Genomic DNA, 27,571 nt, shown 5'->3' with positions numbered 1-27,571 from the left:
TCATAATCAGATGTTAGGTTAATAGAATATTATCTTTTCTTTTTGTCTTTGTTTCTATTTTTCATGACTTTACTTTTATCCTTTTTCCACTTCCTTTTTTTTTAACACTCATACCCATAATTCTAAGTTGGATTAACTAAACTGTAATCAAAGCAATTTGAATAGTATTTCTGAAATATATTTAGTATTATCAATTTGTTATGCTTAAACCATCAAAAGTAGGGATGAGTGGTCTGACAAACCAATCTGATCCGGTCGAGCCATTTAAAAACTAGATATGCAGGCTGGTCAGATAGACTATATCAAAATTGTCTCATTACAATCTATATCTCATATACCTATCACAGTTCACAAACATACATACGCCAAAAGCAATTAACACACATTTCCGAATTTTTGATATCTAACTTCTGAAGGCTCTGTGTCCATATACTATTACAAGTCTCTAAAGCAAATAGAAGAAGGAGCGGATAGTAGAGAAATAATTAAATAAACAAAGAGGCAGCACAATTCACAAATACTCTCATGCGACGTTGCCAAAAGACGAAGTAAACAAACATACAAAGAACCGGGGTGAACAAACCATTCCAATAAAAAAAAAAACAGAAAACATCACATTGTATATCGGTGCATCGTACACACTCCAAGTGATAATCGCCTGCCAAGAAGACAATCAGATTCGGGATTATATATATCCACAGACACACAAGAGATATATTTCACAACTTACTACAGTTCAGACAATTCATAACCAAGATTTAGAAAGTGAACAATACACTACATAGCATGTGAAAGATCTAAGCTTGAGACAAATGGGACTGGTTACCTCTTCTCTTCAGACCAACATTTCCTGAAAACGAATAAAACAATAGATCCCGTTCTTAGTTTCGAATTTCTAAGGTCTCTTAGTACATATGATTCTTGTACGTTCTCTATAAGGCAATAAGACAAAAGCAGGAAGGAAGAAAGCACAACAAAAGGAAGTAAAAGAGGAAATTTCAAACTCAGTAGAACTCCTAGAGCTAAGCAGAGCATATCAGTCAACCATTTAGGCAATGTCACCTGAAAATGCTAATTATTGTAAAGCAGAAGCCACTTTAGTCTAAAAGTAACAATAGAAACTAAATAAACTTACAAAGATCTAAATACTTCCACTATGAGAAATGAGAAATCCACACAGGGGAACAGAAAAAAGGAAAGGCTAAGGAAACAAGTGAAGAAATCAGCTTCAATCATACAAATAGATTACATCAAACCTCAGTAGAGCATCAAGTCGCAGGTCAATTGCAAGTGCATGTCCAAGTAAGATCCTATGCCTGCAAGAAAAGACAGCCACAAGAAACTGTTTCAAATGAACATTTACCAAGCTCCAGATCGTGATAATATCTCATAGAGGTGAAAGCATATAATATATACACATACACACCACAGATACATTCAAGACATATTACGGTTTGGTACTCCATGACATTAAGATGAAGAAAGCGAAGATAATGCTCTACATTACATCAAAAGGCTCATGGTAAAACAAAAGTAAAACAAAACACAATTTTCAATTTTTAATTTTTAAAGGCTCATGGTACATACGATGCTTATAAGACACTTGTACGAAAGGTATAAAGCAAAAACAAAAAGGCAGTAAAGAGTTAAAATGTCAAGCAAAACAGTCCTCACGATCTCTCTCGCTGAAGTCACCATCCTCCTCCATATTGCTGAACTCCAGATAATGAGTGGGTCGATGCTCATTGTCATAGTACTCCTTGGGATTACCGAGTTTCACACTATATTTCATGCTCAGTGTGTGCTTCACTCCCATAAAGTTATAGTTCCATGGTCCATTATCAGGAACCATGTAAAACCCAAGGAAACGGTCACTCAGTAGCATTTGAACCTTGTCATAGTGTGTCGGAAGATAACCTTGGGTATTGTTGCCACTGTCCTTGTTGAGACGTCCCCATTCATATCCAGTTTGTGTCAGCTTATATGAAGTCAAAGAACATGAGCCTGGAGTGAAGCTGCAAGTCAAGATAATACATGTTTCTCTGTCCCATTGCTTATTGTTCTCCAGAAAACGGGCATGTGAGGTAACATCTTGTGGTGACAACTGAGGAAGCTCATTAGGTTGTGTGTGCATCCAGCCCAAAGGCTCAAGATCCTTTAAGAAATCATGCTCAGAAAGAGATGACGGCAAGTGAACTTGCAGGTGAGATCCCTGCTGTGGCACCATCACAACACAACGAACTTCCTTGACCTGAGGATTATCAAGGGGACTTATACCATACATATACCCAGCAATCTGAGTACGAAGATCTGCTATGCATATGAACTTCTTCAAGATGTTCTTCGGCATTATGTACGTGTATCCTGTGTCATTTACATCATATGAGTTCACATAAATGTGACTGACCCTAAGGTGGAGGTTAGTAGCTGAGATTGCACGGACTCGCCAATCTGTTTTAGAAACAAATGTAGATTGCTCGTAGGGACTAATGGTGGTGACTATGAGTGCGTCACCATGAACATTAGTGGTCCTTGTTGTGACTGCACAAAGTTGTCTCACTTCTTTCGCCTGTTTATCAATCACAGCTATTTGTTGCCTTTGTTGAGACGGTGGAGTTATCTCAGCTCCAAGTATAATATCTCTTATCTCTGACTGTGTCAAAGCCGATATATTCACATTATTCTTCTTGGCATAGTCAAAATGGATGAGATCTTTAAGAACAACCTCCACCTTTATCCATTGGTCCTTAGTGAAAGAAGGCCAGATATGATGTGTCTCAGTAACAACAGACTTGTCGGGCTACAATAACATCTTAGCTTTCTCATTGTTGACATGAAGAGCACGCAGGATAAGAATGAGTCTTGAGAAGGCAGTGTACGAAGATACACTCGTCAACCAATCATCATAGATATTGAAAAGGAGCATCTTTGACTCAGTGGCTTTCAAAATCTGATCACCAAATTTCTCAATCTTCAGGCAAGCCTGAAATGGAAGCTGCAGTTCGCTTCCCTTGATAACAATGTTGGGGAAATCCTTCATGGTGGTCTGAGTGTGTTCCAACATTCCTTTACGAGTCGCAATAAGTTGTTTTGGTTGTTCTTCAATGGGGAAAGACCGCACAAGTGCAGCAACCTCTTCAGCAGTTTTCCATTTCGCAAGCTGACCAAGACGCTTCTGACCCGCCCAAACGCTTGTATGCATAACCTTCAGGTACAACTGCCTAGTTCTTGGATTGAAAATAAAAGCTGCACCATTGATTGGCTTTGTTGTCAGATTTCCTTCAAACGTCTTATGCATTGTCACACGATAAACGTTCGTATCTGATTGCTGAATATTTCGCCATAGTTTTGAGATGACAAATTTGGCTCCGTAGGCTCAGATGAGTATAACTGCAAACCTTTCCTTATCCTTTCTCTCAACACATATAACGTCAGATTTGACTTCATAATCTTATTCATTGCTTTAGTAACCAGAGATTTTGAATCAGGGAACCAATTACCAAAAGCAGAATACACATTGTATGCCAAATCGATCCCAATCACCACACCTGTTGGAGCTGGATAGATAGACATGTTATCCGTTGTATAATCCATGAATTTGGCCTTAGTGTATCGTTCAATATCATGAGAGTCATAATCTCCCCATCGAAGTTGTACATCTATCCAATACTTCTTACTAGCGTTCTGATCAAACATATCATTCGAGTCAGTCACCAAACTTGGCTTCGACATTGGCCATTTGCAGGCACCAAACAGAAGAATATCAGCACAAGAGCTATTCATTTTGTAACTCTTCCTTGGATGAATTGTCTCTTTCTGCACGCTTTCTATCCCCAAACTATCTATATGTTGGTCCAATACTTGGCAAAGATCCATAACAATGCTCTCGTGGATCATTTGCCACATATAGGCACGGAAAATCTGAATCAAAGATATCTTAAGGGTAGGAATCTTTTCATGCATGAAAATTCCAGTTAGATCCAACTGCACTTGAAAACCGACATAAACATTTCCTCGATTGATTGTTGGCGACCACCAGAGCGTGAATCTTCTATTAGGAATCTGGTTCAGACCAGACCTTTGTACATTTGTTAGCTTCTTATATTTCATTTATTCCTCAAACCCAGATGCCTTCTCGCAGAAAAGACCCTCCCAAGTTGGGAAGTACGTTCCCTTAAACAAAGTGTGCTCAAGAATACTCTCAACACCTCCAAGAGCTTGGATTACATCAGTTCGATAATTGTTCAGGTTCCACAACTTCCCGTCATGCCTCTGATGAGTCCACCAGAAAGGATTTTGTCTCAAGACTTGGTACTGCTTGAAATCGGTTCTGACTCTCCAACCTTTATCATATGCTAATGTGTGTCTATCCTTCTGAAACAGAGTGTTTATACGCGGAATTCCCCTATCCCAAGACTCTTCCAGATCCTCAAGTGTAAGACGTCTATTTTGGGCCTGTGCTTCCTGCATCTTTAAAGCATACTCTGCCCACACCCGTTGTGAATCAATAAATTCACTTTCCCATGGCTGTATGTAACGGTAGAGATTGGGTATCTTCATATCCTCTTCTTGACTCATTCCACTCCTAAAATGGGTAACACCAACGTCTGTTTGCCTGCTATACCTTATGTCACTTTGTGGGATTAGAATATGACTCATAGATAGCATTCCAAGCCCACCGAGTTCCTTCGGAGTGTAAAAAGACAACAAGAGGAAATCGACTAGGCATCTTTGAGTTCAGCCCAATCTTAATCCTTGTTTGAATTTTACTTTCACTTTTAACCAACAGATCAATGAGCTCTGGCGTATGCAAAGTGGCTTCACGAAAATAAGTCATGAGACCTATCAGAGTTATGTTCCATTTATTGGCGATTTTGGTAAATGTGGATGACCCGAACGACATCAAAATTTGTCTCACACGATTCTCAAAAACCTTCATGTGTTCTTCATCAACCCGCAGAAAAGCAAATGCAGTCTTCTCTTTAGCCTGTTCATTCTGCAGATTCCATACACCGTCCCCTATGTTGCTGAAAGCTTCTTGGCTCATCCTGACTTTTGGAAGTATGCGGATTTCAAATCCACACAAGCTGAACAGCAGACTAGGATTGTTCTTGTTGTACACAGAGACAAAGCTATTCTCCCACTCAAAACTGGTAAGGCTCCGAGGAAGACGGTTCTTCATTTCCCAGAAGATACTTCTACCAAGATTGACATCATGTTTCATCAACCTCATCCTGGCATCTCTCGGCCAACACTTATTGTTGTTATACCCCACCATGTTCTCATTGTTGGGATCAGGATTCTCCCTAAGATAACGTTGAATAAAATCTCGAGCCTCTTCATGGCTAAATTTAAACATTCTGTGCACTTTGTCTATATACCGAGAATATAGTCTTATTAGATGTCGCGTTTCAACTTTTGTATCCCAATAGGTCATAAATTCGTTGGGCGTCTGTGGTGGCCCAACAATCTCACTCGCTCTAGTTAAACCAAGAAGCAAAAGATCCAGCACTAGTCCATAAAACTGTGTAACAAAGGATGAGAACTGAAGTCCCCTAATGAGACCATGCAAGTTAGTATGTCTCATATCCTTGTAAGACAGATCCACATTATTCTTGGCAGTCACATAGTCTGCAATACTGGGGTCAACAATCAAACGAAGAAGCTTGTTCAATAATGTGAAATAAACCTTCTCAAACAACTTTTCAAACTTTTTCTGGAGCATCACCACACATTGCCCATCGGATGTGTCCCATATACCTTGCAAATTATTTATACCCTGACACCACTTGTAAACCAGAAGCGGTGGTGGCTCTGAGTCTGCAGGCTTAATCCAGTTCGGAAACAAGTGTCGCTTGTCAGCCTCATACCACAGGTATTGATCAAGATAGGCATCCGTAATTTTCTCTAAAGGATCAGTTTCATAGACTTGAATCAAATTTCTGTAGAGATCCATAAACTCAATGCCCACTTCTTTGAACTGACGCTGCGTGAAAAGGTGACGCTTAATTCGTTCTAGAGTTTCATGAGGGTTGTCATATGCTTGTTCAATTAGACCAAGCTCTTCTCGCTGCTGCTGGTTCAACCTTTCACCTCCACATGATTCTTTGAGTCTCTCAAGGGCAAGGATGAGCAACTTCGTCTCGTGTTTGTACGACATAGGAGGAAATGCAATTGGTGAAAATTTCCTTGCTTCCAGCCATTCTACGGTAGTTCTATAAGTTGCCACAGCTTCGTCCGGAGTGACAGGACAACCGCCTTTCAGGTAATTATGTTGTCTTTCCTGTTCTGCCTTCAACCAAAGACGAGTCATCCTTCCAAGATTCTTTCTACAAACTGTCTTATCAACCGTTGCGCCTCTTCTAATACGCTCACGATTGTAGAGAGTAACATTTGTCCACCAATCAGCCTTATGCTTCACATATCGGAGGATCAAATTCTCAATTGGCACAGGCAGTCCAGGGACCTTCCATGGGATATTAGCTTTCGAACACATCCACGAAGGAAACACAACCACACTCTCCACATTGGAGCCCAAAATCCACACCCTGGTCCTTTACCCACAGGACCAGTATTAAAACAGTAGTAAATCAAGTGCTTTAAATCCTTACACATCCTAATTTGTCTCATCAGTCTGTACTTATAGCGATACATACCTGTTAACTGGCCAACATGGGAGAAAATATATTGCAGGCCATCAGCCAATTGGAAAGGCGTCAACATTCCCAAGCCGGAATTGGACATTTGCGTCAACCATAAGTTTAGTCAGCCTGAGAATCTCGCGACAGAGATGGAAAGCATTCCCAAAACGTGACTTCTTGCGCTCTTTAGTCGTCAAAGTCTTAACTGGCTTGAGGTTGAAGTTGTAATCTAGATGCAGGTAGTTTAAACCCTTCATGTGAATCAACAGATTCAACATATTATACCCTTGCCGACAAATTTGCAGACCTGCTTCAACCCAATCAAGTTCAGTGCTTTGGAAAAACTTTGTACCTGCGAGAGATCGGAACAAGTGCTTTTTCTTCTGAGCTTTAGGTGGTCTACGGTGCAACTCATTCATCACATAACATTTCAAAAGCTTCTGGTAACTAACCCGAACTTTGACCGGATGTGATGAAGGACAATGCTCCTTGAACCACTCCGACACCAGCGGTATATCTTCTGCCCGTCGTGTCTTCCCAGATCTCATATTGAAAGGTCTTGGTGCAAACAACAACGAAATCCCATCAGTTGTAGTGTCAGTGTAAAGCTGATTATATTGGAGCAAAGGCTCCACTCCGTTTGGTAACACAAAGTCATCCTCCTCCTCCTCATCATCATAAACCTTCTTGTCATGAAAAGTGTTACTTATGGGGTTAATTAACGGATCATAATAAAACGCAGGAAGATCAGGATCCTCTGAAATAACGAACATAACCATTGGAGTGTGATACGCACATAGTTTTACTTTCCTTGGTCTGTTATTGTACAAGTATGGAAAAGCAATTCTGCCTTCAGTTCGCAACCGGGATCGAGTGATAACCTTGTTGATGTCATTAAACTCGTTCCATTCCTCATCACCTTTCTCCATATCACGATATAAAGGTTCAAACTTAGGACCACCAGGTATACACATATTCAACGCTTTCACAGTACAGAAGGATGACATATCAAACAAGTAGAAATAGTTCCGATCAACCAAATCAGAAAGTAACTGACCTGCAAGCCTATGAAGCGTGGCCATAACCGGAATTGAGAGATTCCACCTCTTGTAACTCGGACCATTGATCATACTCGTCTTCAAAAGTGGCTTATGGTCATAAAACCAATTGCACACACAAGAATCATCTTCCTCACTAAGCTCCATCTGAATAGCTTGTAAAGGATCAACATCCATCAAATTATCAGCATAATCAAGAACAGGCTCCTCATCATCAAACGGCGGAAACCGCATCCTCTTAAAATGTCTACGGTCTCTCTTCTCCCTACGCATCATAATCCACATAGTACCCAATTGAGCCATGTAAATAGGTTCAACAACCAAAGGAATCTCATTAACAAATGTAATAGCTCCAGTAATGTGATACAAAACATTAACATCTCTAACCTGTTCCCAAGGCAATAGGCATGTTCTCCAAAAGCTTGAAAACTGCGTGAGGAACAAACTTAAGCGCTCCGAGATAAACTCGCTTATCATTACGATACTTTGTTAAGACTCAGATCAGCTTATTGGGCCTTTGTGGGATTCGTCCAAGGCTTATGGTTTAAATCCAGTCTCTTTGTATTTAAGTTACTTAGTTCTCTCTATAAACAATTATCGAAAAGGATCAACAAAGAACATTACCTTCTTCTTCTCTTCTCTGTTAGTCACGTTGCTAACATTTCTTGTTAAGTCACAGGCTTAACACTTTCTCTTCTCATCTAAACTCTAATTCTTCTATTTCTCATCTAATTACCTTATAGAACGAAACCCGGTTCTATCAATTGGTGCTTTCATTGAGAGCTTTTACAAACTTAAGGTTACTTGGAAAAAATGAATTTCAATCATAAGCATTACGTTCTTATACAATAAATGCTCGACCGTGTGGATCAGTTGATGTCAACAATCAAGTGCCCAGACATCCAGGGCTCAAAATTTGAACACAACACTTTGAAGAACACAGAAAACTCTCTCGGGAATTTCGTCGAACAGGTGGTGTGCGTCTCGACTGGTAAGGTTTCTTATGATTGTGGGGTTTCCAAGTTTCGGCGTGTAAAGGTCCCTGTCCAACGGAGTTACCACAAGGTTCGAAAAAGAATAATGAAGAAGGATCATCGTTCTAACTCTTTACAACTAGCATTCCGAGTTTGCTCGCCGCGACATCGGTTACATCTTGGTGATGATAAGTTTATCTCCATGGCAGTGAATATGGCAAATGAAAATCACAATGTAGGAACTCGGAGAGCTCGTTTCAAGCTACGTTTCAAACAATTTCAGAAAAGAAGGTCCAAGGAGAGATATCGAGTGGTGATAGCCTCATTAAGATCGAAGCATTACTCATGGGTGGTTGCAAAGAAAAAGGAGAAAAGCAACTCTCACACATTCTCGTTCCCTCCTCTGAATCGGTTGTCTGTGAGTGATGATGGTGTGATATCTCACACCGATTCTATAGTCACAGTTGGCAAAGAATCCTTGGAGTCTCTTCTGGCCAAGGAAGTATGTGAGTTTAGTGGAGTTATAGCTAAACATGTTTCTGGAAACTGTTTAGAAGAGTGTTACAAGGGAGATAACAATCTAATGGTTACACAAAAGGGTAGTGGACTGAGTTTACTTAACAGTGCAGGAAAGTTTCTCACTACAGCGAAGGAAAGAAGTGATGGGATTGTTGTTGTGTGGAAGATCCATGGAGAAATTTTAGCTGAACAAGTTCTCAAGGACTGGTTAGCAATCTTAAACGATGGGGATGGAATGTTGATGAAGCAGCGGAGGTCTCATGAAAGAGGTTTACATGACATCATTGGTATGGTTAAGGAACTACAAGTGACGTCTCAGGATCGACAATGCCATCATGATGAAGTTCTGACTTCAGCAATTCAATCTGGTAAGGACAATACACTACATTACAACCTTGTACTTGCTAATTATATTTGGAAACCAGGTGGATTCATGTGTTTAGGAGTTCTGAGAGAGTGGTGCAAAGAATTTCAAAAGTATAGAATGGGTAATGTACTGAAGTTATTGGTCTGGTTTGGTGCTCACAATAGGAAGCAAAACTAGGATTCTATATCTTGGCGCACCATAGTTCTAAGAATCAGAAGTTTCTGATCACACATCATGGGTTACAGAGTAAGGAATGGTCATGGTTTAAAAAGAGCTATGAGAAAGGTTCTCTGCTGGAAATTCTCTTTGCTGAATTTGTCAGATGCAAGGCTTATGTTATGGAGCTGCTGGTTGTAGGTCTGAAAATGCGGGCAAGTCATGACTTGTTTCCAAACCATTGTTCTTTTGAAAGGCGATTTTCGATCTCTAAGATTTTTAGTACGGTTTATGTTATCACTTGGATGATAAATACAATGCAAGGATTAGAGAGTGAGCATATAAAGGAAATAATTATGACTGTGACAAGGGAACGACTTTCTGAAATTTCTCTGGCAAATCGAGTGTGGGAGCCTGGAGAGTTCATCTTACTAGTTAATCGAGTTCAATGGGAATGGCTCGAGAAAAATTACCACGCTGATCCAACTGTGAAGCTAATGCAAAGACAAGACATAAAAGGTTGGATTAGTCTTTATGATAATGATGAAGAGTTGAAGCAAAGTACTAGCAGAGTGAAGATGAGAAGAGAAAATGATGAAGATGAGTATAGAAGCAACGGAGGAATGACGGTTGATTTCTATCTTGAGGACAAGATAGTTTTAAAAGGAGTAAGTAATGGTATGAGTGTAAAAGGTGTTAATGACTCAAAACAGAAACATATGGTGAGTGGTGAATGTCAAGAGATGAAGCTAAGCACAAAATATACTAAGGAGGCTCCAAGTTTCAGTGATTTTAATGATCAAGACATGAGGGAGATGTTACTAGCGACAATTTTATCAATTCAAAAATTTGATAAAATAGTGGCTTATGGAGATGAGGTTGAGAAATATCAAGAACACAATGCTTACAAGGAGAAGAAGATTGAGCAGAATACTACAAGAATATGGCCCGAGATAAACATAGACGTGGCAACTATAGAATGGTCCAAGTTCATGATTGCTATGAATGGCGAGTTTACTGGAACCTTTTCAGGCCGTACTAAGCTGAAAATCTCCACCTATGATGTGTCTCACTCTACAAGGCCACCAGATCCTTTTGGTGGTGACATGTTGGTCCCAGCATATTCAAAGGCACCTAATGAAATTCAAGGCATGGAAAATCCAGTGGAGTATGCATTGTTTTTCCTTTTCACATCATGGTGGATCACAATTGGTGGACAGATTAGAGAGCACTCATACTTAGGCTCTGAGACAAGTGAAAGGCAAACTTTGCTGGTGGCTGCTATTTCCTCAAAAAGGCAAGACAAGGTTCCTAAGCGCTGCATGTTACCGGAGCCGTTTGTTACAAGGTTGGTTGCACCATCTAAAAACCAGTCCATGTTGAGAGTACAAGTTGCTGATGGAGGAATGAAGCAAAAGGAGTCAAGTGTGATCTTCACTAGCAAGACGGACGACACGGGTACAACCAAAACTGCCATTACTGAAGCTAAGTTGACAAATGTAGATGCTCCATCAAACAAGACTAAGATCACCTGTCATGAGATTGACTTCCTTCCACCTTGAGGACAAGTTGGTTCTTCGTGGCGGGAGTATTGTTAGGACTCGGATCAGATTATTGGGCCTTTGTGGGCCTCGTCCAAGGCTTATGGTTTAAGTCCAGTCTCTTTGTATTTAAGTTACTTAGTTCTCTCTATAAACAATTATCGAAAAGGATCAACAAAGAACATTACCTTCTTCTTCTCTTCTCTATTAGTCACGTTGTTAACATTTCTTGTTAAGTCACAGGCTTAACACTTTCTCTTCTCATCTAAACTCTAATTCTTCTATTTCTCATCTAATTTCTTGATAGAACCAAACCCGGTTCTATCATACTTCTTCGATGACATATCACCATGTTCTCTTGTAATCTTCCTGATATGCTCTGGTGCCATGTCTTCTTTCTGAGTCTCCACGAACCCTAGCCTTCTCTTTTCACAGTAACGCTTCGAATTTAGTTGATTCCAGAGTCTGCTCTTCTCCTTTAATCTCGCCTCTGATTCTTCAGGAGTAAGCTTCGATTGATGATGATGAGACGTAGACAACATCGTTGAGTCGTCTGTACCAGGTGGTGGAGCTATAGACATATCAACGTCCGTACACATAGCTTCGGAATTGTGAATTTCAAACACCGAACACGAACAGACGGAACCCTAAAATTTCAGAGCAAAATTAAATTTGTGTTATAAAACCCAAAATTAGACTACAATCGTCGAACACACTAAAACCAAAATCAATGCAAAATCGAGACCAGCAAATCTAAAACCAGATTTGAACAAAAGAATTGAACCTTGAATAATGGAGTCGGATGGCCAGATTCGAACAAACCCGAAACCATTTGACATTGCAGAAAAAAAAAATCGAACAACTGAAATAAGTAGAGAAGCCTCCGAAATTTGGTTATGCAAAGGGTGTCTTGTAGTCTTGTAGAACGGCTGAGTCAGGCCATTGGCCGCGGCGGGAGATGAACCCAACAGTCACCAAAAAGCTTGTCGAATGTAAAAAAGGCATTAATAGTGATTAACAGGGCCAAAGCCTTTTAGGCCCATTAACGACGTCCTCTTATATTCGAAACGTATGTAAAGAGAAGTTTCTGACGGTGAACAAAAGGAAGATATTCTCAAGATATATATATATATATATATTAAAAAAAAAAAAAAAAGTAGAAGAAGCAACAAAAAAAAAAAATTAATCAGAAAGCTAGAGACAAAGAGACGATGGCGACGACGGATATGAACGAGAATCTGATCAACTCCTTCATCGAGATCACTTCATCATCAAGAGAAGAAGCTTCCTTCTTCCTCGAAAGTCACCGTTGGGAACTAGACTCTGCCGTTTCAACTTTCCTCGATAACGATACCGTTGCAGCCCCAACCGTCGTACCAAACCCTACCGGACAACAACCACCAAATCCTTCTTCCACCGCCGCTGCACAATCTCCTTCTCAATCTCACTCCCCCGATTACACTCCTTCCGAAACCTCTCCTTCTCCTTCGCGATCACGGTCTCCTTCTCCGTCTTCTCGCGCTGCTCCTTATGGTCTCCGATCGAGAGGCGGTGCTGGGGAGAGTAAGGCACCGGAGAATCCTTCTGGGAGTAGGGGTACTAGGAGCCGTCAACACGCTGGGAATATCCGTACGTTCGCCGATCTGAACCCTTCCCCTGCTGGTGGTGAGGGCAGTGATTCTGATGAGGCCAATGAGTATTATACTGGTGGAGAGAAGAGGTAAAACTCTTGATTGGTTTGTTTTTAAGTAGATCTGATCATGAATTGAGAAATACTTAGTTAGAGAGTTAATTAGGGCACTATGATCATAAATTTGAGCAATGTGGTTTCTTGAAGTGAATTAGGGAACTATGATCAATGTTAATATAGGGATGACCATGTCTTGTGTATAGCTGAATTCATTGTTTGCGTTGGTTTTGAGGTCTTTCTTGAAAATCTTGAGAAAAGTATAGCTAATAATGTTTGTTTTTTTTAATTGGATTGTGCTATGTGTTTTAGTGGGATGATGGTACAAGATCCTAAGAAACCAAAAGATGTTGATGAACTATTTGACCAAGCGAGGCAGTCAGCTGTAGACAGACCGGTTGAATCATCAAGATCAGCTTCTAGGAGCTTCACTGGAGCTGCACGATTGTTGTCTGGTGAAACTGTTTCCTCTACTCCTCAGCAACAACAGCAAGACCAGCCTCAGATGATTATGCACACTATCACTTTCTGGTTGAATGGTTTCACCGTTGATGATGGTCCGTTGAGGGGGTTTAATGACCCTGAAAACAAAGACTTTATGGAGGTAATATCCAAATTTTTCTCTTATTACCATGTAACTCAATTTGACCAGTGTATTAGGCTTCTTCTGGAATCATTGTTATTTCACTGATATAAGTTTATTTTAATGCCTAGTTATTGAGCAGCTGATACTTGTCACGATTCACTTGGATACTTTTGAATCCTTGATACATATGTTGTCTTTCGCAGAGCATTGCAAAGTCAGAGTGCCCCCATGAACTCGAACCAGAAGATAGGAAGATCCCTGTTCATGTCAACCTCGTCAGGCGTGAAGAAAATTTCACAGTAAGTCTCATTCCTTTAATAGTTAACATGTTCTTTGGAGAAGCCACTCAAGTAGTAGAATTTTGCGACCATAATGTCAAGAATTTTGTTGATTTTGTATCTCTCTCTTGACTCACAGGAACGGCCAAAGCCCAAAACTCCATTCCAAGGTGTAGGAAGAACTCTAGGAGCCAGCGGATCAGGATCAAGTTCAGCTGCTGCAGAACGACAAACCTCACCCGCACCAATGAACACAGCACCAGCACCATCAAGAGGGCTAGTAGTAGATCCAGCAGCACCAACTACCTCGATCCAGCTCAGATTAGCAGACGGAACACGCCTCGTATCCAGGTTCAATAACCACCACACAGTCAGAGACGTCCGTGGGTTCATCGACGCTTCAAGACCAGGTGGCTCGAAAGACTACCAGTTACTAACCATGGGGTTCCCTCCTAAACAATTGACAGACTTGGACCAAACCATTGAGCAAGCCGGTATTGCCAACTCGGTCGTCATCCAGAAATTCTAGACTTGTTGTCTCTCTTGGTTTTAAGTGTTTTTGAACCCTATCATAGCTGACTCGAACTATTTTGGTGAACGCTCTCCTAAGGCTTTGGATATTTTTTTGAGATTCATCAAACCTCTTTTCTTCAGATTTAGCCAGTTTATAGCTTTCATTGTCATCTATATATCCCATTGCTCACGACTCAGCCACCAAATATCTTTTGGGCAGAGAATAAATCGAAAAAAGTTATCCAATAAGCAAATTACTTTTAGACACGGACTCGTGCATTTACGAAATTGACCAGTTGCCGCATAAACGACACACACGTATCACAAACACGCTCCCCTAAATTAGGGACAAATAGGTAAATTAACCTACCTGTCAATCTGTCTATTTCCTGGTATTTTTGTATTTTTATTTTATTTTTCATTTTAATTTCTATAATGTCTTCTGTTATTCGGAATCCGAAGAAAGCCATAGAAAAGAGAGATTTTACAGTGAAAAAAAACTACAGAAGAAGAGAGATAGCGAAGGGGACAATTTATTAATTTTTTCCCTATTTTTGTTTTCATTACAACCTTAATCTTTGGTATTGTGTTCTGTATCTTCCCATATCTTTTTTTCTCTTTGCTGGGCTTCGTTGCCTTTTTTCCCTTCTTTCTCTCTCTTGCTCGATTTCAGTTTGAGAGAAACAAAAACAAAGTAGCTGTTTTTTCTTTCTTTTCATTTAAACTGGAAGGGGTTTTTTATCACAAAGATCCTTCTTTTGCTCCCATTTTTTCTTAAGGTTTCTTTTGATTTCTCTATTCATCTCCTCCTCCAGTCCCCCCAGATCTCTCTCTACTCATCTGCCCATTTGTAAGCTCCTCTCTCTCTATGGATCTTTTATGTGTTTAATTTACCATTCTAATTTGCGAGTTTGTGTTGCCGAATTTTGAAAATTTGGGGTTTTTGTTTATGCATGCAGGGATGTTCAATGATTAGGGTTTTTTCAATTAGAGAGCAAAGCTTTGAGGTTTTTAACATGACAAAGTGACGTATTCTCTCTCAGCTCATTCTTAGGCTTTAGGTAAAAATTAGGGTTTCTGTAATTATGATCAAGCAGATATTTGGGAAACTCCCCAGGAAGCCATCGAAGTCATCTCATAATGACTCTAATCCAAACGGAGATGGTGGTGGTGTTAATTCATATTACATCCCTAATTCGGGTACTAGTATCTCCAAATCCAATGGAGCTAATGGCACTGTTGCTCCTCCTCCTCCTTCCTCAACGAGTAACAGAACCAATCAAGCCAATGGGGTTTATGACGCTTTGCCTAGCTTTAGAGACGTTCCTAGCTTGGAGAAACCTAATCTCTTTATCAAGAAACTGAGTATGTGTTGCGTTGTCTTCGACTTCAGTGACCCCTCCAAGAATCTGAGAGAGAAAGAGATTAAGAGACAGACTTTGCTTGAGCTTGTTGATTATATAGCAACGGTTTCCACAAAGTTGAGTGACGCTGCGATGCAGGAGATTGCTAAAGTGGCTGTTGTTAATCTCTTCAGGACGTTTCCTTCCGCGAATCACGAGAGCAAAATCTTTGAAACGCTTGATGTTGATGATGAGGAGCCTGCGTTGGAACCGGCTTGGCCTCATCTTCAAGTTGTCTATGAGCTTCTCCTTAGATTCGTGGCTTCTCCCATGACTGATGCTAAGCTTGCAAAGAGATATATCGACCATTCCTTTGTCTTGAAGCTATTGGATTTGTTTGACTCTGAAGACCAAAGGGAGAGGGAGTATCTAAAGACCATTCTCCATCGGATATATGGGAAGTTCATGGTGCACCGACCTTTTATCAGAAAGGCCATCAACAATATCTTCTACAGGTTCATATTCGAAACCGAGAAACATCATGGCATAGCAGAGTTGCTTGAGATTCTTGGAAGTATAATTAATGGTTTCGCATTGCCGTTAAAAGAAGAGCATAAGCTTTTCCTTGTCCGGGCCTTGATTCCACTACACAGACCTAAATGTGCAGCTGCTTATCATCAACAGCTTTCTTATTGCATTGTTCAGTTTGTAGAGAAAGACTTCAAGCTTGCTGATACCGTCATTAGAGGACTTTTAAAGTATTGGCCTGTGACTAACAGTTCAAAGGAAGTTATGTTTCTTGGGGAGTTGGAAGAGGTTTTGGAAGCAACTCAAGCAGCTGAGTTTCAGCGATGTATGGTTCCTTTGTTCCGTCAAATCGCCAGATGCCTCAACAGTTCTCATTTTCAGGTGCGACTCTCGGTTTCTTAATGTGTTAAAATACTGCCAAGAGTTGTTAGATTCAAAAGTTGTTTCTTTTGTCAGGTGGCTGAAAGGGCTCTGTTTCTGTGGAACAACGATCACGTAAGAAACCTGATTACTCAAAACATTAAAGTGATAATGCCAATTGTGTTCCCGGCTATGGAGAGAAACACACGGGGACATTGGCACCAAGCAGTTCAGAGTCTGACTTTAAATGTGAGAAAGGTACTGGCAGAGACAGACCAAGTCCTGTTTGATGAATGCTTAGCCAAGTTCCAAGAAGATGAAGCAAATGAAACCAAGGTCGTAGCCAAACGAGAAGCAACATGGAAGCTTTTGGAAGACTTGGCAGCTTCCAAATCCGTAAGCAACGAGGCAGTACTCGTCCCAAGATTTTCATCTTCGGTTACTCTCACAACCGGTAAAACTTCGGGTAGTTGAACTCTTTCTGCTCTTTATCATCGAGACAATATTATAAACAGATCCAGCAGAGTTGTCTGGATCCATTCGAGCATCATGATCGGTTCTTGAAGGGAGAAGATAAAGCACGATGATCAAGGAGGGGGTAATATCATCAGTGAATACTTTATTATAACATTTTTTCAGGTTTCTGGATTCATGGGTTCAATTGTTCTTTTTTTTCTTCTTTTTCTGAGTTTCTTTTCCTTACTCAGCTCTTAGAGGAGTTGATAAAACAATATGTGGTGTAAGAAATATTGGCTTATTATAGATATAGTTCTTGAGAGGACAACTAAACAATTATTCGTATTGTGTATTGTGGAATGAATTGTGTTTAATTATGCTTTGAACCACTCTTGTCTTGGAAAGCTGTGACAAAAAAAAATTGCACACGTAATAAAATCAAAGAAACATCTCTTGACCCAAAGTCTCTTTTCTTTTTATTTTTAGTGTTTCTTACTTAATTGGTGGCAATTTCAGCATAAATAAATTAATGTGATGGCATTTTCATAAATAAATAACGAATTTTAATGTACAATAAAGTAGCATCTATATTTTGATTTTTTTTATTGTTAAAATTTATATTTTCAATTTTCTCAAACAGTGACTACTGATAATACATAACTAAAAATTGATCCACGTGGATTTGATAGCTATCAAATTTTAATTTAAGTTCATTTAAAAAAAAAATTGACAATTAGATTGGGAAAATAATGGATAACCAAATAATAAATTGAACCGAACTGAAAGAAACTAAACAGTATTTGAACTGAAATTCCTAAAATAACCGATGGTTAGTAAAATCTTCTATCCAAACCAAACTAAATTGATAATCAAACCGTTAACCAAAATTTCCGAAAGCCTAAAAGATACATCAAAATAATAACCATAATACTCAAAACTATAATTTATAAACTCAAAAGATTGATTTTTTTCTAGACTCAAAACAATCAAATACTTTAAATAATCAATCTATCCAAATGTTGTTAGTTATATTTGTATAAGTTTAATACTCTTTCACAAAACTGAAACGATTTTTTAAGATCAAACCATATACAAAAAAAGAGACGATGTGCGACGGCGATGGCGATTAGCTCTAGAGTTACGATGTGCGACTTCGACGATGGAGGACGGGGAGATGGTCTCTCGCGTCTTCTGGTGGGTGTTTGGCATCAGAGATGGATCATATATTTATTTCTGGTGGGGAGAGGTTTTCTCTCCAAATTGAGAAGTTTTATTCAATCAGATCTTATTCGGCGGTGTCCGATTGATCCGATGGATAGTGAATTGGGGATCAGGTTGATTCAAGTCACGACCATGGAGATCTCGGCCAGATATTCTACACTGTGTCGGGATCTGATTGAGATACTGATTGAGCTGGCTGTTGAGGGTCTCAAGGCGAGGATTTGTTGGTATGGTGGCTATGGAAACTGTTGGTGCTATTCCCTTTGGTTTTTTGGTTTGGAGATCCTCAGTGATTTGGTTCTTATGTTTGTTTTTGGAATTGTAAGGATTCGGTTCGTGAATATGGTAGTTTCGGTTGATTTTTTTTTACTGAGTCGGGATTTGTTTGGTGTATTGATTGCGACAGAGGTTGACGGTATCAAGGTGAGGATACGATGGTGTGGTAGTTATAGAAATTGTCGTTATTTAGCCTTCTGGTTATCCGATTCAAGGATCCTCAATGATCTGATTCTAGCGTTAGTTTTTCAAATTGTGGTGATTTGCATATCTCTTCTTTTTAATTATAGAATTTGGGAAGTTAAAGGGTTATATATTCGGAAGGATGTGATGTTTCGATGTATCCTATTCACATCTTTTTGTAAATGGATTGTTCTTGAGAACTGTGGTCTGATTAGTGCTTTTCTCTTTGTTCACAGATTTGTAGTATCAGTGTGATCATCGTATTCTATTGGTATCATGGCTCAACTGGCACTCAACAAGGGCAAGGCTTCTTTGGTGCGTACAGAAACGGTGAAGGCTTCAAACACAGTTTTGGTTCAATGGATTCAGCAGTTCTCCTTGACTCTTATTGGACGGCTGATGAACCCTTCTGTTCAAAGGATGGAGTCCTTAGTGGCCAATCTCCCAAAGATCTGGAAGTTAGAGGATAAAGTGGTGGGAGCAGACTTGGGACAGAGTACTTTTCAATTCAACTTTGAAGATGAGATGGATCTCCAAGCGGTTTTGCAGAATGAGCCTTATCACTTTGATGGTTGGATGGTGTCTTTGGTCAAATGGGAGCCGATCAATTTCTTCTACCTACCCTTCGGCTATCAATTTCTGAGTGAAGGTGCCTTGGGATCCCTATGCATCTATGGGAGGTGGCGACTCTACAAGCAATAGACAAGAAGCTTGGTATTCTCCGTGAGGTTGATGAGGAATCTGGTAGCATCTGTGTCACGGTGAATGGCTTTAATCCTCTCTTATTTCAGTTGGTTGTGCCCTTTGATACTGGCGATGAAGTAGTTATGTCCCTTGATTATGAGAAACTGATGGGTTTTTGTGAGCATTGCTCTAGACTAACCCATGAGGTGCGTGTATATCCGGATTTGGACAAAGTGGCGGGGGGGGGGGGGGGGGGGGAGGGGAGCTTGGTGGTCATGGTGCTACCTTTCCTCTTAATAGAAAGGGGGGTGGTCCGGTGTGGCCTAATCCTCTATACAGGGCTAAGCACAGTTCTAGTGAGATGAGGCTTAAGGATCGTGAGTGTGAGACTACGGTGGCTGAAGAGATTAGTGGCTCTAAGATGGACTTGGATGTGGAGGCTCCTCAACATAAAGGGGATGGTAAGGTTATGCTGGTCTCGGAATTTGAGGAAGACACTGATGATTTGCTTGAAGAGGGTGAGGGGAATGTGGCATCTGGTCAGGGTATGAGTGAAGAGGCTTTGGCGGGTCATGGTGATGCGGATGCAGATGGTTCTAAGCAAGGTACCTCTCTCTCTTCTATACCGCTTGAGTTGGCTATGGTGATGTTAGTAGTGCTATGGGTGATGTTAATTTAGGAAAGAAAGGTGCTCATGTTAAAAAAGGTGTTATTGGTTCTAGGAGAGTTACATTGTCCTTGGCTTCTCCAGGAAAACGCCTGCTTGCTAACGCTTTGTTAAACCTGCAAGGAAAGGTAACAAGCAGAAGGTGGTGGGGAAACAGGGGAACAACACTATGAACGGTAAACCACCTCGTGGTGGTCGTCAAGTCAAGAAAGGAATGGTGGCTCTCTCGGAACCAACGGCTCAAACGTGAAGGTCCTAAGTTGGAATTGTCAGGGCATAGGGGCTGACCTGACAAAGGAATACTTGGGAGATTTGTAGAAGAAAACCAGACATTTTATTTTTATTGGAGACAAAAAAATGTTTTATGTTGTGTATGTAAGGGTCAATTCTAATACAATTAAAGACAACTTTAATATAGGAACAAATCAATATTAATAATTTAAAATATGTTAGATATGATATAAAATTAAATTAAATTGAACAAATAGAAAGCCATTTGTATTGTAGATAAAATGAAATATGAACTTTGTGATATGTTACAAAACAAAATTAAATGGAAAAAGATATATGAAATCTACATTTTAATACATGATATTAAAAAAAAATCTTATATTTTTTTTGTTAACTTTTAAATATAATTTAAATTTATTTTAAAAATAGATTTCAACTTAATAAGTAAAGAAAGAGTGGAATTCCCCACTATTGATGTGGCATAAAGATGGAGAGTCTCCACTATTGACGTGGCAAACAAATAGAAAGAGTTGGTTATCTTTCATATATATATATATATATATGATTACCATTTATTTAACCAAAATTATATTTTTTGTTCTTTTTTACTCAATGAATGGTATTTAAGTTTATTGTCACTGTCTACTCAACAACCCAAGCCACTTATTCTTACAAAGTCAAAGTCAATGCTTTTGTTTCTCTTTTTGTCGTTCCATCTCAAATTTATATATTCTAAATATGACGTTTCTTTGTAGATACCGTATTCCTAAAAAGATTTGTAAATTAACTTAAATTGCATTTAAAATATATATTTCCAATTTAAATTAGAATAATTAAAAATATATCTATTAAAATAATATCTAAGATTATTAGATCGTCTTTCGATTAGTCGTTTTCCGGTTTTTATTGGTATCGGTGTTCCATTAAAGTGAATTTGTTTTTAGCAAGAAATTGCAATTTGTCCAATTCGAATAAAGATTTTAAATGCAAACATGCGCGGATATTTGTTTTATTTCTAGTTATTATAAATATCTTTTTGTTTTGGATGTAATAAAATTTGGCAATTCGTTCCCTGCCAATGATAAATTTGGATTTTAAAAAATAATTTTTTGTTTAGAAGTACACTTTAATATATCCTAAAACGGTATCTAATCATTATTAGTGTCATACAAAGAAAATATATGATATATATGTAATCAATTAGTAAAAATCTTTTGATTATAATGACCTTCTTTCTCCAAATTTTAACAATCATAATAAAGTTTTTTTTTCTGGTAAGAATCATAATAATTTAGAAATGAATGAAAATCTACTATATTTAATTATTCAAAATATTGAAAAATGATTTTGCTTAGTCACAATAGAAATAACGACAACTATAACTATTTTGAAGAAAGCTTGACAAATGTATCAAAGAAGACTGTGTATAAAAGGGACTCATAATCAAGACTTAAGAAGAACAACAGACAAGCACATATCCCCTCTCTCTCTCTCTCTCTCTCTCTCTCTCTCTCTCCTCAACTACACCCTCTTGTCTCTATGGAGTCGCAACTCACAAACGCAGTTGCTGAATCCTTGCCGCAGCCACAGGAGTTGGAGAATTTGATCAGCTCCGAAGGTAATGAAGATAACAACACCGAAGCCAAGGGATCAACCGATCCGGCTGACGAGCCTTTGGATATCGAATTGTTGGAGAAGAACTTAAATTACAAGTTCAAAAACAAGAATTTGTTGCTGCAAGCGTTCACAGACTCTACTTACGTTGATGAGGAGTGCGATTCGTACGAACTCCTAGAGCTTTTAGGAGATTCGGTCCTAGATACGGCCATAATCTTTGAGTTTTGTAAACGCTACCCTAAAGAATCACCTGGTGTTTTGACCAAGCTCCGAGCGGTCAACGTAGACACCGAGAAGTTGGCTCGGGTCGCTGTCAAACACGAACTCTATCGCTACCTCCGTCATAAGAAACCCTTGTTTCTGGAGCAGGTAAGTTATATACCCTCCTTCTTTAAACCCTAGCTAGTCATTTATCTTCTTTTAAATTCCTAGTAATTAACAGTGTTTAATCTACTAAATTCCCATTTATTATCGTCGATCATGTCTTATTGCAATCTGGTTAATTAAATGATTCAACAAAAGAAAAAAAAATGAAATCTTTTGTTGTCAACTTGTGTTTTTTCCCCCCTAAATTCTCTATTTCAATTCAAACCCTATATTAACATTTTCGTAAATAAAAACATTTTGTATTGGCTGTGTGTTATGTGTGAACTATATTAATGAGATGAACATATATAACTAATTATATATGCAGATAATGGAATTTGTGGAAGCAAAAAAAGAACATCCATTACATTCGCATGGTCTTTTGAAAGTACCTAAATCTCTAGCAAACATAGTAGAGTCTACCATTGGAGCTCTCTTCATGGACTGCGAGTGCATCCAAACCGTCTGGAAGGTAACTTAAAGTAACTACACGTTATAAAATATATTTCACAATAAGTTAAAAAATATCTATAGTTAGCTACTAGATTTAGGTCATCGATTGATCCATGATACATATATTTTTCTTCTTTACTTTGGTGTTGAAAAAACTAAATATATAGGTGATAAAACCATTTATGGAGCCAATAATTCTTTTAGAAAATTTCAAGAACCATCCAATGACAGAACTCAATGAGATGTGCCAGAAGAGGAACTTGAAACTGACTTCCAAAGACACCTGGGAAATCAATGGAAAATATTGTTTTCTTATTGAGGATAAGTTGGTCGGATGTGGGCTATATCCAGAAAAAAAGGAAACTGCTCGTAATCGCGCTGCACAAAATGCTGTCGAGAATTTCTCTAAGTTTTTCGAAGACCTTTAAAAAAGTTCTCGACAGGATGTTGTGAGGATTTGCATCAAAATTTTAATTTCTACAGGTGACATTGTATTGTCTTTGTATTGGAATGAACTTAAATAAAGTACTCCTTTCATTTTTCTTATGAATGAACCTAGCAATGTCGAAATTAAATGGTATAAGCACACCAAACTATACTATTTCATCAAGACTCTAAGAGGAGATTGTTTATTTTAATTAAGTCTCGAAAGCAACATAACTCATATATGTACAAGGGATTTTTGAGTCATGAGGGCAACATAAGTCATAGTTAGAGACTGTTGATTTCTCCCAATAACATGTTTTTCTACATGAACATACTTATCTTTGAATTGGAGTTTATATACAGATTTCTATATAATCTCAGAAAATACAAGATTATTTTCTGGTATATGTTAGTTTTCGTTGTAGACATATGTATAAAATACGATATAGTTTTTTATTATTCCTGTCATATATATTATCATATGTTTTATATATATATATATATGTATATATATATATTTGTGAGAATTGCCCTATATATTTTGGACATATATATCTATATATTATTTGTGAGAACTGCTCTATATACGTTCTATGTGAATATTACATATTAATATATTCATTCATACTTTTAGAGGCTCATTTACACATATAGCATTCTACAGAGCACGCCCCAAATTTTTGAAGATACTCTTATACTAGTTTCATAAATACTTCATCTTCATTGTTTATTACCACTCTTTGTTGGTTACTTGGTTTCATAACTACTCTTATATTCAGAGTAAGTTTTGAAGTTTGATAAACACACACAATTTTGTTCACTTATTTCCTTACGTTTTTGTGTGTAGGATTTACAACAATTAGTGTGGGCATTCGGTGTCAGTTATAATTTAGATTTTAATTATGAAATATTTAGGTTGCAGGTGTTTTGGTTGTATGTAACTACTATATATAGGTTTTGAATTGTAAGTTTGTAACTATAGGTTTCGATTAAGATTTGGGTGCTATGGATCATGGAAAGCAGAATGGTACTAATAGGAGCAAGAAGCAAAAGTCAAAATCTTTCTCCTCTTTCTCGTCTACATTCAGAATTTAAAGCTCTTCTCTAAGTCATATTTAATTAGCACCATGTTATATTTGACACCGTTGAGGAGTCTTCTCCTCTCTTGGACTGCCGTGGCGTTTGTAAAGTCTTGGTGCTATTTTGATCTTAAGTTGCTGCCTCTCTAGTCTCTATGGAGTTGAATTAGTATTGGATTCTACTTTGGTTTGTGGATTAGCTTAACTTGGTGGTTGGATAGGAGTAGCAAGTGAGACCTTATGAATGTTTAGTGTTTGTTGTTTTGTGTTGCATATTTTGCTCTATGCTAGCCGACTTCGGAGAAAGAAGTTGTTAGAGACTAGAGTGAGCTATCGTAACTGTTCCCTTTGGTTCGTGTGGTTCGACTCTGATGGATTAGTTCTGAAGAGCCGATCTCACATGACGTGGGTGGATTAGTTTCTCGGGCTACCGGGGAAAGGTTTTCAATCACTGTGGTTATCCATGAATCGGTACCATTGCCGTTTGCCTTCTAGGCCGGAGAATCTTTGGAATCGTTTATCACTTCACTGACTTCGAAATGTCATTTATTTTGGTTATTGTCGATGGAATGAATGGTCTTTCATTGCGTCTATGTTCTTATATCTTTCTTTTTTCTCATGGGACCAAATAGTGGGATTTACTTCATGTAACTCCTATTCATTTCCATTTTAAATAAAATATCTACAATTCTAACCAAAAATATATACCTTTTGTGGAAGTGGGAAGTTAAATATTCATCTTAATAGCTTTGGAATCTTCGGAATCGTTTATCACTTCATTTACTAGGTTTTTCCGAAATTTTCTAAATTGGACCTGGTGTTTTGAAATGACTCAGTTGTGATTGTTGCGTTAGTTTTTTGGTCTTCGTCTTTTGGTCTTGTGGGTTTCAGGATGTGTTGCATGGAGTGCTTGTTTATCAAATTGAGTCAAAAAAAAAAAAAGGGAGATTGAAGATACGTCACTATAGCTGATCATTGTGCAGAGCAAGGAACTGCGAGGAAACATGGACTCTGCATCAGACCACAGACGTATGTTGTTCGACAAGGAAGCAGAGCTGATGTGTCACGGTTTGATTGGTTAAGATGATGTGTCGTTAAAGTGCTATGAGTTAAACACAGTGTTCAAGAAAGCGGTTTAGACGGCCGCCTAGGCGCTAAGCGCTCAGCAGACGTCTAGATGACCGCCTAAACCACTTAATATTACATTAATTTTATTTTAATATTTATTTTTGATTTTTAAATTACATATATTTAAATTATTATGTTTATATCTATATACGTAATTATAAACATTTATATGTTGTTAATATAACTTAAATAAATGTATTTTTCTTACTTTTGTTTATAATTTATAATTTATATTTTTTGAATTTTTATAACATATATTTTGATATAATTATATATATATATATAATGTTTTATGTTTTAAACATCTAAACCGCCTAAAAACCGTCTAGACCCCGACTAAGCGTTCTAGGCGCTAGGCACTGGGTCACCGCCTAGATACCGCCTAGCGCTTTCTTGAACACTGGTTAAACATGAAGATATAGCCGAATTGGGAGAGAAGATATTTGGAGCATACTCATCTCGACGTTTAAGGAATGATAAGGCTTGGAGCATAAGCGATTACCATAAGAAGAAAGATACAAAATTATTCTTGTTAGGGATTAGAGAAGCTTAGTATAAATAGCTTAGGGGGAGCCGTATAATGTTTATAACACTAAGAAACGATTGTGTGAGATTGTAAAAGGTCAAGGCTAACAAAAAGAGCGGAGAAGGTGAATGTTGGGTTTCTTCTCTTAGATCTATACTAGGGTCAGGGTGTGCTTAGATAAAAAAGAGAATAGTGCTTAGATTCAGTCTTGTATTCAATAACTTTATTTAATAAAATGGGTAGTCGAGTTGTAGCCCCCCTGCAAAGTTCCAATTCTTGCTTCACCCCCACGAAACTTTAGCCTCTGTTTCTAGCCACACAAAAAAAGCTTGACAATGTATATCCCCACCTAATTTGAATTTCAAGTTCTATCCCCACGTCTTTTAAATCTAAACATTTTTTTTGTCTAATCTATCATTTAACCAAATTAAAATTGTAATTTATACTTAAACCAAAAACCCAAAATGCAAACATAAGTCGATACCTTTATAAGTACCAGAGACAAAATCGAGAGAAAAAAATAGGGTTTATATGGTTTCAGCAGTTGAGACATTGAATCAGGGAAGAGGATATCATTTGGTTCAAAGAAGTGCCTCGATTCTCAGGTTACAATGAGGTAAGATATTTAAACTCTAATAGCATGACTGTAGTACATGTTTTGTAATTTTGAGAAGAATCCTTTATTTTTTCTCCAATATTAGTGGCGAAGAACATGATTCTGAGAGAGAGTGGCGTCTTAAGAAGTTGGAAGATGAAAGTGATCCAAGCGACCCAGACTTTGGAATTTCTGATGAAGACGACAATGATTCAAGTTCTTCTCGTAGCGGATCCGATGAAGGTGATGATGAAGAGTTGATGAACAAGTTTCAGTTAGAAATTGAAGATGATGTTGCTTAATTTAGAGATAAGCTGTCGATGCAGCATAATGCGTGCCCTGAAAGTGACAGTGACTCCGAACATGCCGAAGTGGTTCCGGTAAAACGAGGCCAACGGATCAGGCAAAGAGGAGATGGAAATTTACACTTTCAGCAAACATTTTCTACTGGTCTTGCGTTTAAGGAAGCTGTGTTAGATTATGCTCTTAAAACAGGAAACAATATAAAACAATCTAGGTGGGATCAGACAAGGCTTGAATACAAATGTGGTATGGATGGTTGCAATTGGAGAATATACTGCTCACTAAGCACCAAAAAAATATATGGCAGGTCACGGTGTTTAAAACTCACCATAATTGCAGTAGAAACAGACAGTGTTTGTGTAACACCCAATTTTCATGGCATGTCACAGGTTAACTTATACCACAAGTAAACCATACTTAACCAAAAATAACCGAAAAACCTATTAATTCAACTTAAACGTCTTTCAAACCATCCTTTAAACGTTAAACCGAAACCAACAACCGGTTCGATAAATCCAACAATAGAAAATAAAAGAATAATCTCCAGCTCCTAACATCGACGCCAACTCTATCAACTACTCCTCATGGTTACCTGCAAGAGGAAGAGAGGGGTGAGTAATCTAAGATTACTCAGTGAGGGCAAGCCTTAGGGCTCACAAATTTTTCATACACAAACATGCTTAGACTGTCACAAATTCTAAACCTAAGACAAGCAATCAATCACGTGTCAACGACACACACACATCACACAAATGAGACTACGTCCCATAACCATCGCCGTGCATTACCGGATTCCTTATGCTTTCGCA

The 27,571-nt window shown here is 38.4% G+C and overlaps 5 protein-coding genes and 1 pseudogene across 12 annotated transcripts; 4 read left to right on the top strand and 2 right to left on the bottom strand.

Moving 5' to 3' along the window:
- Positions 1-308: 308 nt before the first annotated feature.
- On the bottom strand, positions 309-12,141 carry LOC147936063 (pre-mRNA-processing-splicing factor 8A-like). Of its 4 annotated transcripts, XR_015568455.1 has the most exons (7): positions 8,087-8,161; positions 7,699-7,964; positions 7,438-7,560; positions 7,094-7,324; positions 6,657-6,993; positions 1,257-1,316; positions 731-850 (listed from the first exon to the last, which is right to left on the bottom strand). XR_015568455.1 is itself a non-coding variant. In XM_087469105.1 (4 exons), the coding sequence occupies exons 3-4, from the start codon at positions 7,931-7,933 to the stop codon at positions 1,258-1,260; spliced, it is 294 nt and encodes a 97-aa protein (XP_087325231.1). In that variant the 5' UTR covers positions 7,934-7,964; positions 8,087-11,903; positions 12,041-12,141; the 3' UTR covers positions 1,076-1,257. The 4 variants fall into 4 exon arrangements, 2 of the variants coding, with proteins under 2 accessions (XP_087325232.1, XP_087325231.1); XR_015568454.1 differs by having other exon boundaries at positions 309-1,316; positions 8,087-8,156; XM_087469105.1 differs by lacking the exons at positions 731-850; positions 6,657-6,993; positions 7,094-7,324; positions 7,438-7,560 and adding an exon at positions 12,041-12,141 and having other exon boundaries at positions 1,076-1,316; positions 8,087-11,903.
- On the bottom strand, positions 1,655-6,496 carry LOC104720357 (pre-mRNA-processing-splicing factor 8A pseudogene; annotated as a pseudogene).
- Positions 12,142-12,382: 241 nt separating the features above from the next.
- On the top strand, positions 12,383-17,396 carry LOC104718872 (serine/threonine protein phosphatase 2A 59 kDa regulatory subunit B' gamma isoform-like). Its single transcript, XM_087468577.1, has 6 exons — positions 12,383-12,976; positions 13,256-13,547; positions 13,733-13,828; positions 13,947-14,333; positions 15,382-16,572; positions 16,648-17,396. Exons 1-6 carry the CDS (start codon positions 12,468-12,470, stop codon positions 17,023-17,025), a joined length of 2,853 nt encoding a protein of 950 aa, XP_087324703.1. The 5' UTR covers positions 12,383-12,467; the 3' UTR covers positions 17,026-17,396.
- A 62-nt stretch (positions 17,397-17,458) lies between these two features.
- Positions 17,459-20,485, top strand: LOC104718869 (uncharacterized). 5 transcript variants are annotated; one of them, XM_010436689.2, is made up of 3 exons: positions 18,002-18,455; positions 18,555-18,762; positions 18,924-20,485. In XM_010436689.2, exons 1-3 carry the CDS (start codon positions 18,127-18,129, stop codon positions 19,155-19,157), a joined length of 771 nt encoding a protein of 256 aa, XP_010434991.2. In that variant the 5' UTR covers positions 18,002-18,126; the 3' UTR covers positions 19,158-20,485. The 5 variants fall into 5 exon arrangements, with proteins under 5 accessions (XP_010434993.2, XP_010434992.2, XP_010434990.2 ...); XM_087469104.1 differs by having other exon boundaries at positions 18,007-18,455; positions 18,555-18,651; XM_010436691.3 differs by lacking the exon at positions 18,555-18,762 and having other exon boundaries at positions 17,459-18,549.
- Positions 19,632-20,485, top strand: LOC104718868 (uncharacterized). The gene is made up of 2 exons (XM_087469107.1): positions 19,632-19,976; positions 20,094-20,485. The coding sequence occupies exons 1-2, from the start codon at positions 19,733-19,735 to the stop codon at positions 20,150-20,152; spliced, it is 303 nt and encodes a 100-aa protein (XP_087325233.1). The 5' UTR covers positions 19,632-19,732; the 3' UTR covers positions 20,153-20,485.
- A 1,234-nt stretch (positions 20,486-21,719) lies between these two features.
- On the top strand, positions 21,720-23,255 carry LOC104720356 (ribonuclease 3-like protein 3). Its single transcript, XM_010438275.3, has 3 exons — positions 21,720-22,255; positions 22,581-22,724; positions 22,873-23,255. The coding sequence occupies exons 1-3, from the start codon at positions 21,809-21,811 to the stop codon at positions 23,131-23,133; spliced, it is 852 nt and encodes a 283-aa protein (XP_010436577.1). The 5' UTR covers positions 21,720-21,808; the 3' UTR covers positions 23,134-23,255.
- Positions 23,256-27,571: the final 4,316 nt, after the last annotated feature.

This window comes from Camelina sativa, chromosome 10 (assembly GCF_030686135.1).
Source record: "Camelina sativa cultivar CO46 ecotype springtype chromosome 10, ASM3068613v1".
Taxonomy (NCBI): Eukaryota; Viridiplantae; Streptophyta; class Magnoliopsida; order Brassicales; family Brassicaceae; genus Camelina; species Camelina sativa.
This window is presented reverse-complemented; position numbering and strand designations above follow the sequence as displayed.

What these genes read in the sequence shown, in the direction of transcription:
- LOC104718869 (XM_010436688.3), top strand. Translation starts at nt 18,127, where the DNA reads ATGGCGATTAGCTCTAGAGTTACGATGTGCGACTTCGACGATGGAGGA. An exon ending in CGTTAGTTTTTCAAATTGTG is followed by an intron (nt 18,763 to 18,923) that starts GTGATTTGCATA and finishes CTTTGTTCACAG; the next exon opens with ATTTGTAGTATCAGTGTGAT.
- LOC104720356 (XM_010438275.3), top strand. Translation starts at nt 21,809, where the DNA reads ATGGAGTCGCAACTCACAAACGCAGTTGCTGAATCCTTGCCGCAGCCA. An exon ending in AACCCTTGTTTCTGGAGCAG is followed by an intron (nt 22,256 to 22,580) that starts GTAAGTTATATA and finishes TTATATATGCAG; the next exon opens with ATAATGGAATTTGTGGAAGC. An exon ending in GCATCCAAACCGTCTGGAAG is followed by an intron (nt 22,725 to 22,872) that starts GTAACTTAAAGT and finishes CTAAATATATAG; the next exon opens with GTGATAAAACCATTTATGGA.
- LOC104718872 (XM_087468577.1), top strand. Translation starts at nt 12,468, where the DNA reads ATGGCGACGACGGATATGAACGAGAATCTGATCAACTCCTTCATCGAG. An exon ending in CGGTCGTCATCCAGAAATTC is followed by an intron (nt 14,334 to 15,381) that starts TAGACTTGTTGT and finishes CTTAGGCTTTAG; the next exon opens with GTAAAAATTAGGGTTTCTGT. An exon ending in TCAACAGTTCTCATTTTCAG is followed by an intron (nt 16,573 to 16,647) that starts GTGCGACTCTCG and finishes TTCTTTTGTCAG; the next exon opens with GTGGCTGAAAGGGCTCTGTT.
- LOC104718868 (XM_087469107.1), top strand. Translation starts at nt 19,733, where the DNA reads ATGAGGCTTAAGGATCGTGAGTGTGAGACTACGGTGGCTGAAGAGATT. An exon ending in TGCAGATGGTTCTAAGCAAG is followed by an intron (nt 19,977 to 20,093) that starts GTACCTCTCTCT and finishes TATTGGTTCTAG; the next exon opens with GAGAGTTACATTGTCCTTGG.
- LOC147936063 (XM_087469105.1), bottom strand. Translation starts at nt 7,933, where the DNA reads ATGCGGTTTCCGCCGTTTGATGATGAGGAGCCTGTTCTTGATTATGCT. An exon ending in CACGCTTCATAGGCTTGCAG is followed by an intron (nt 1,317 to 7,698) that starts GTCAGTTACTTT and finishes CTTTTCTTGCAG; the next exon opens with GCATAGGATCTTACTTGGAC.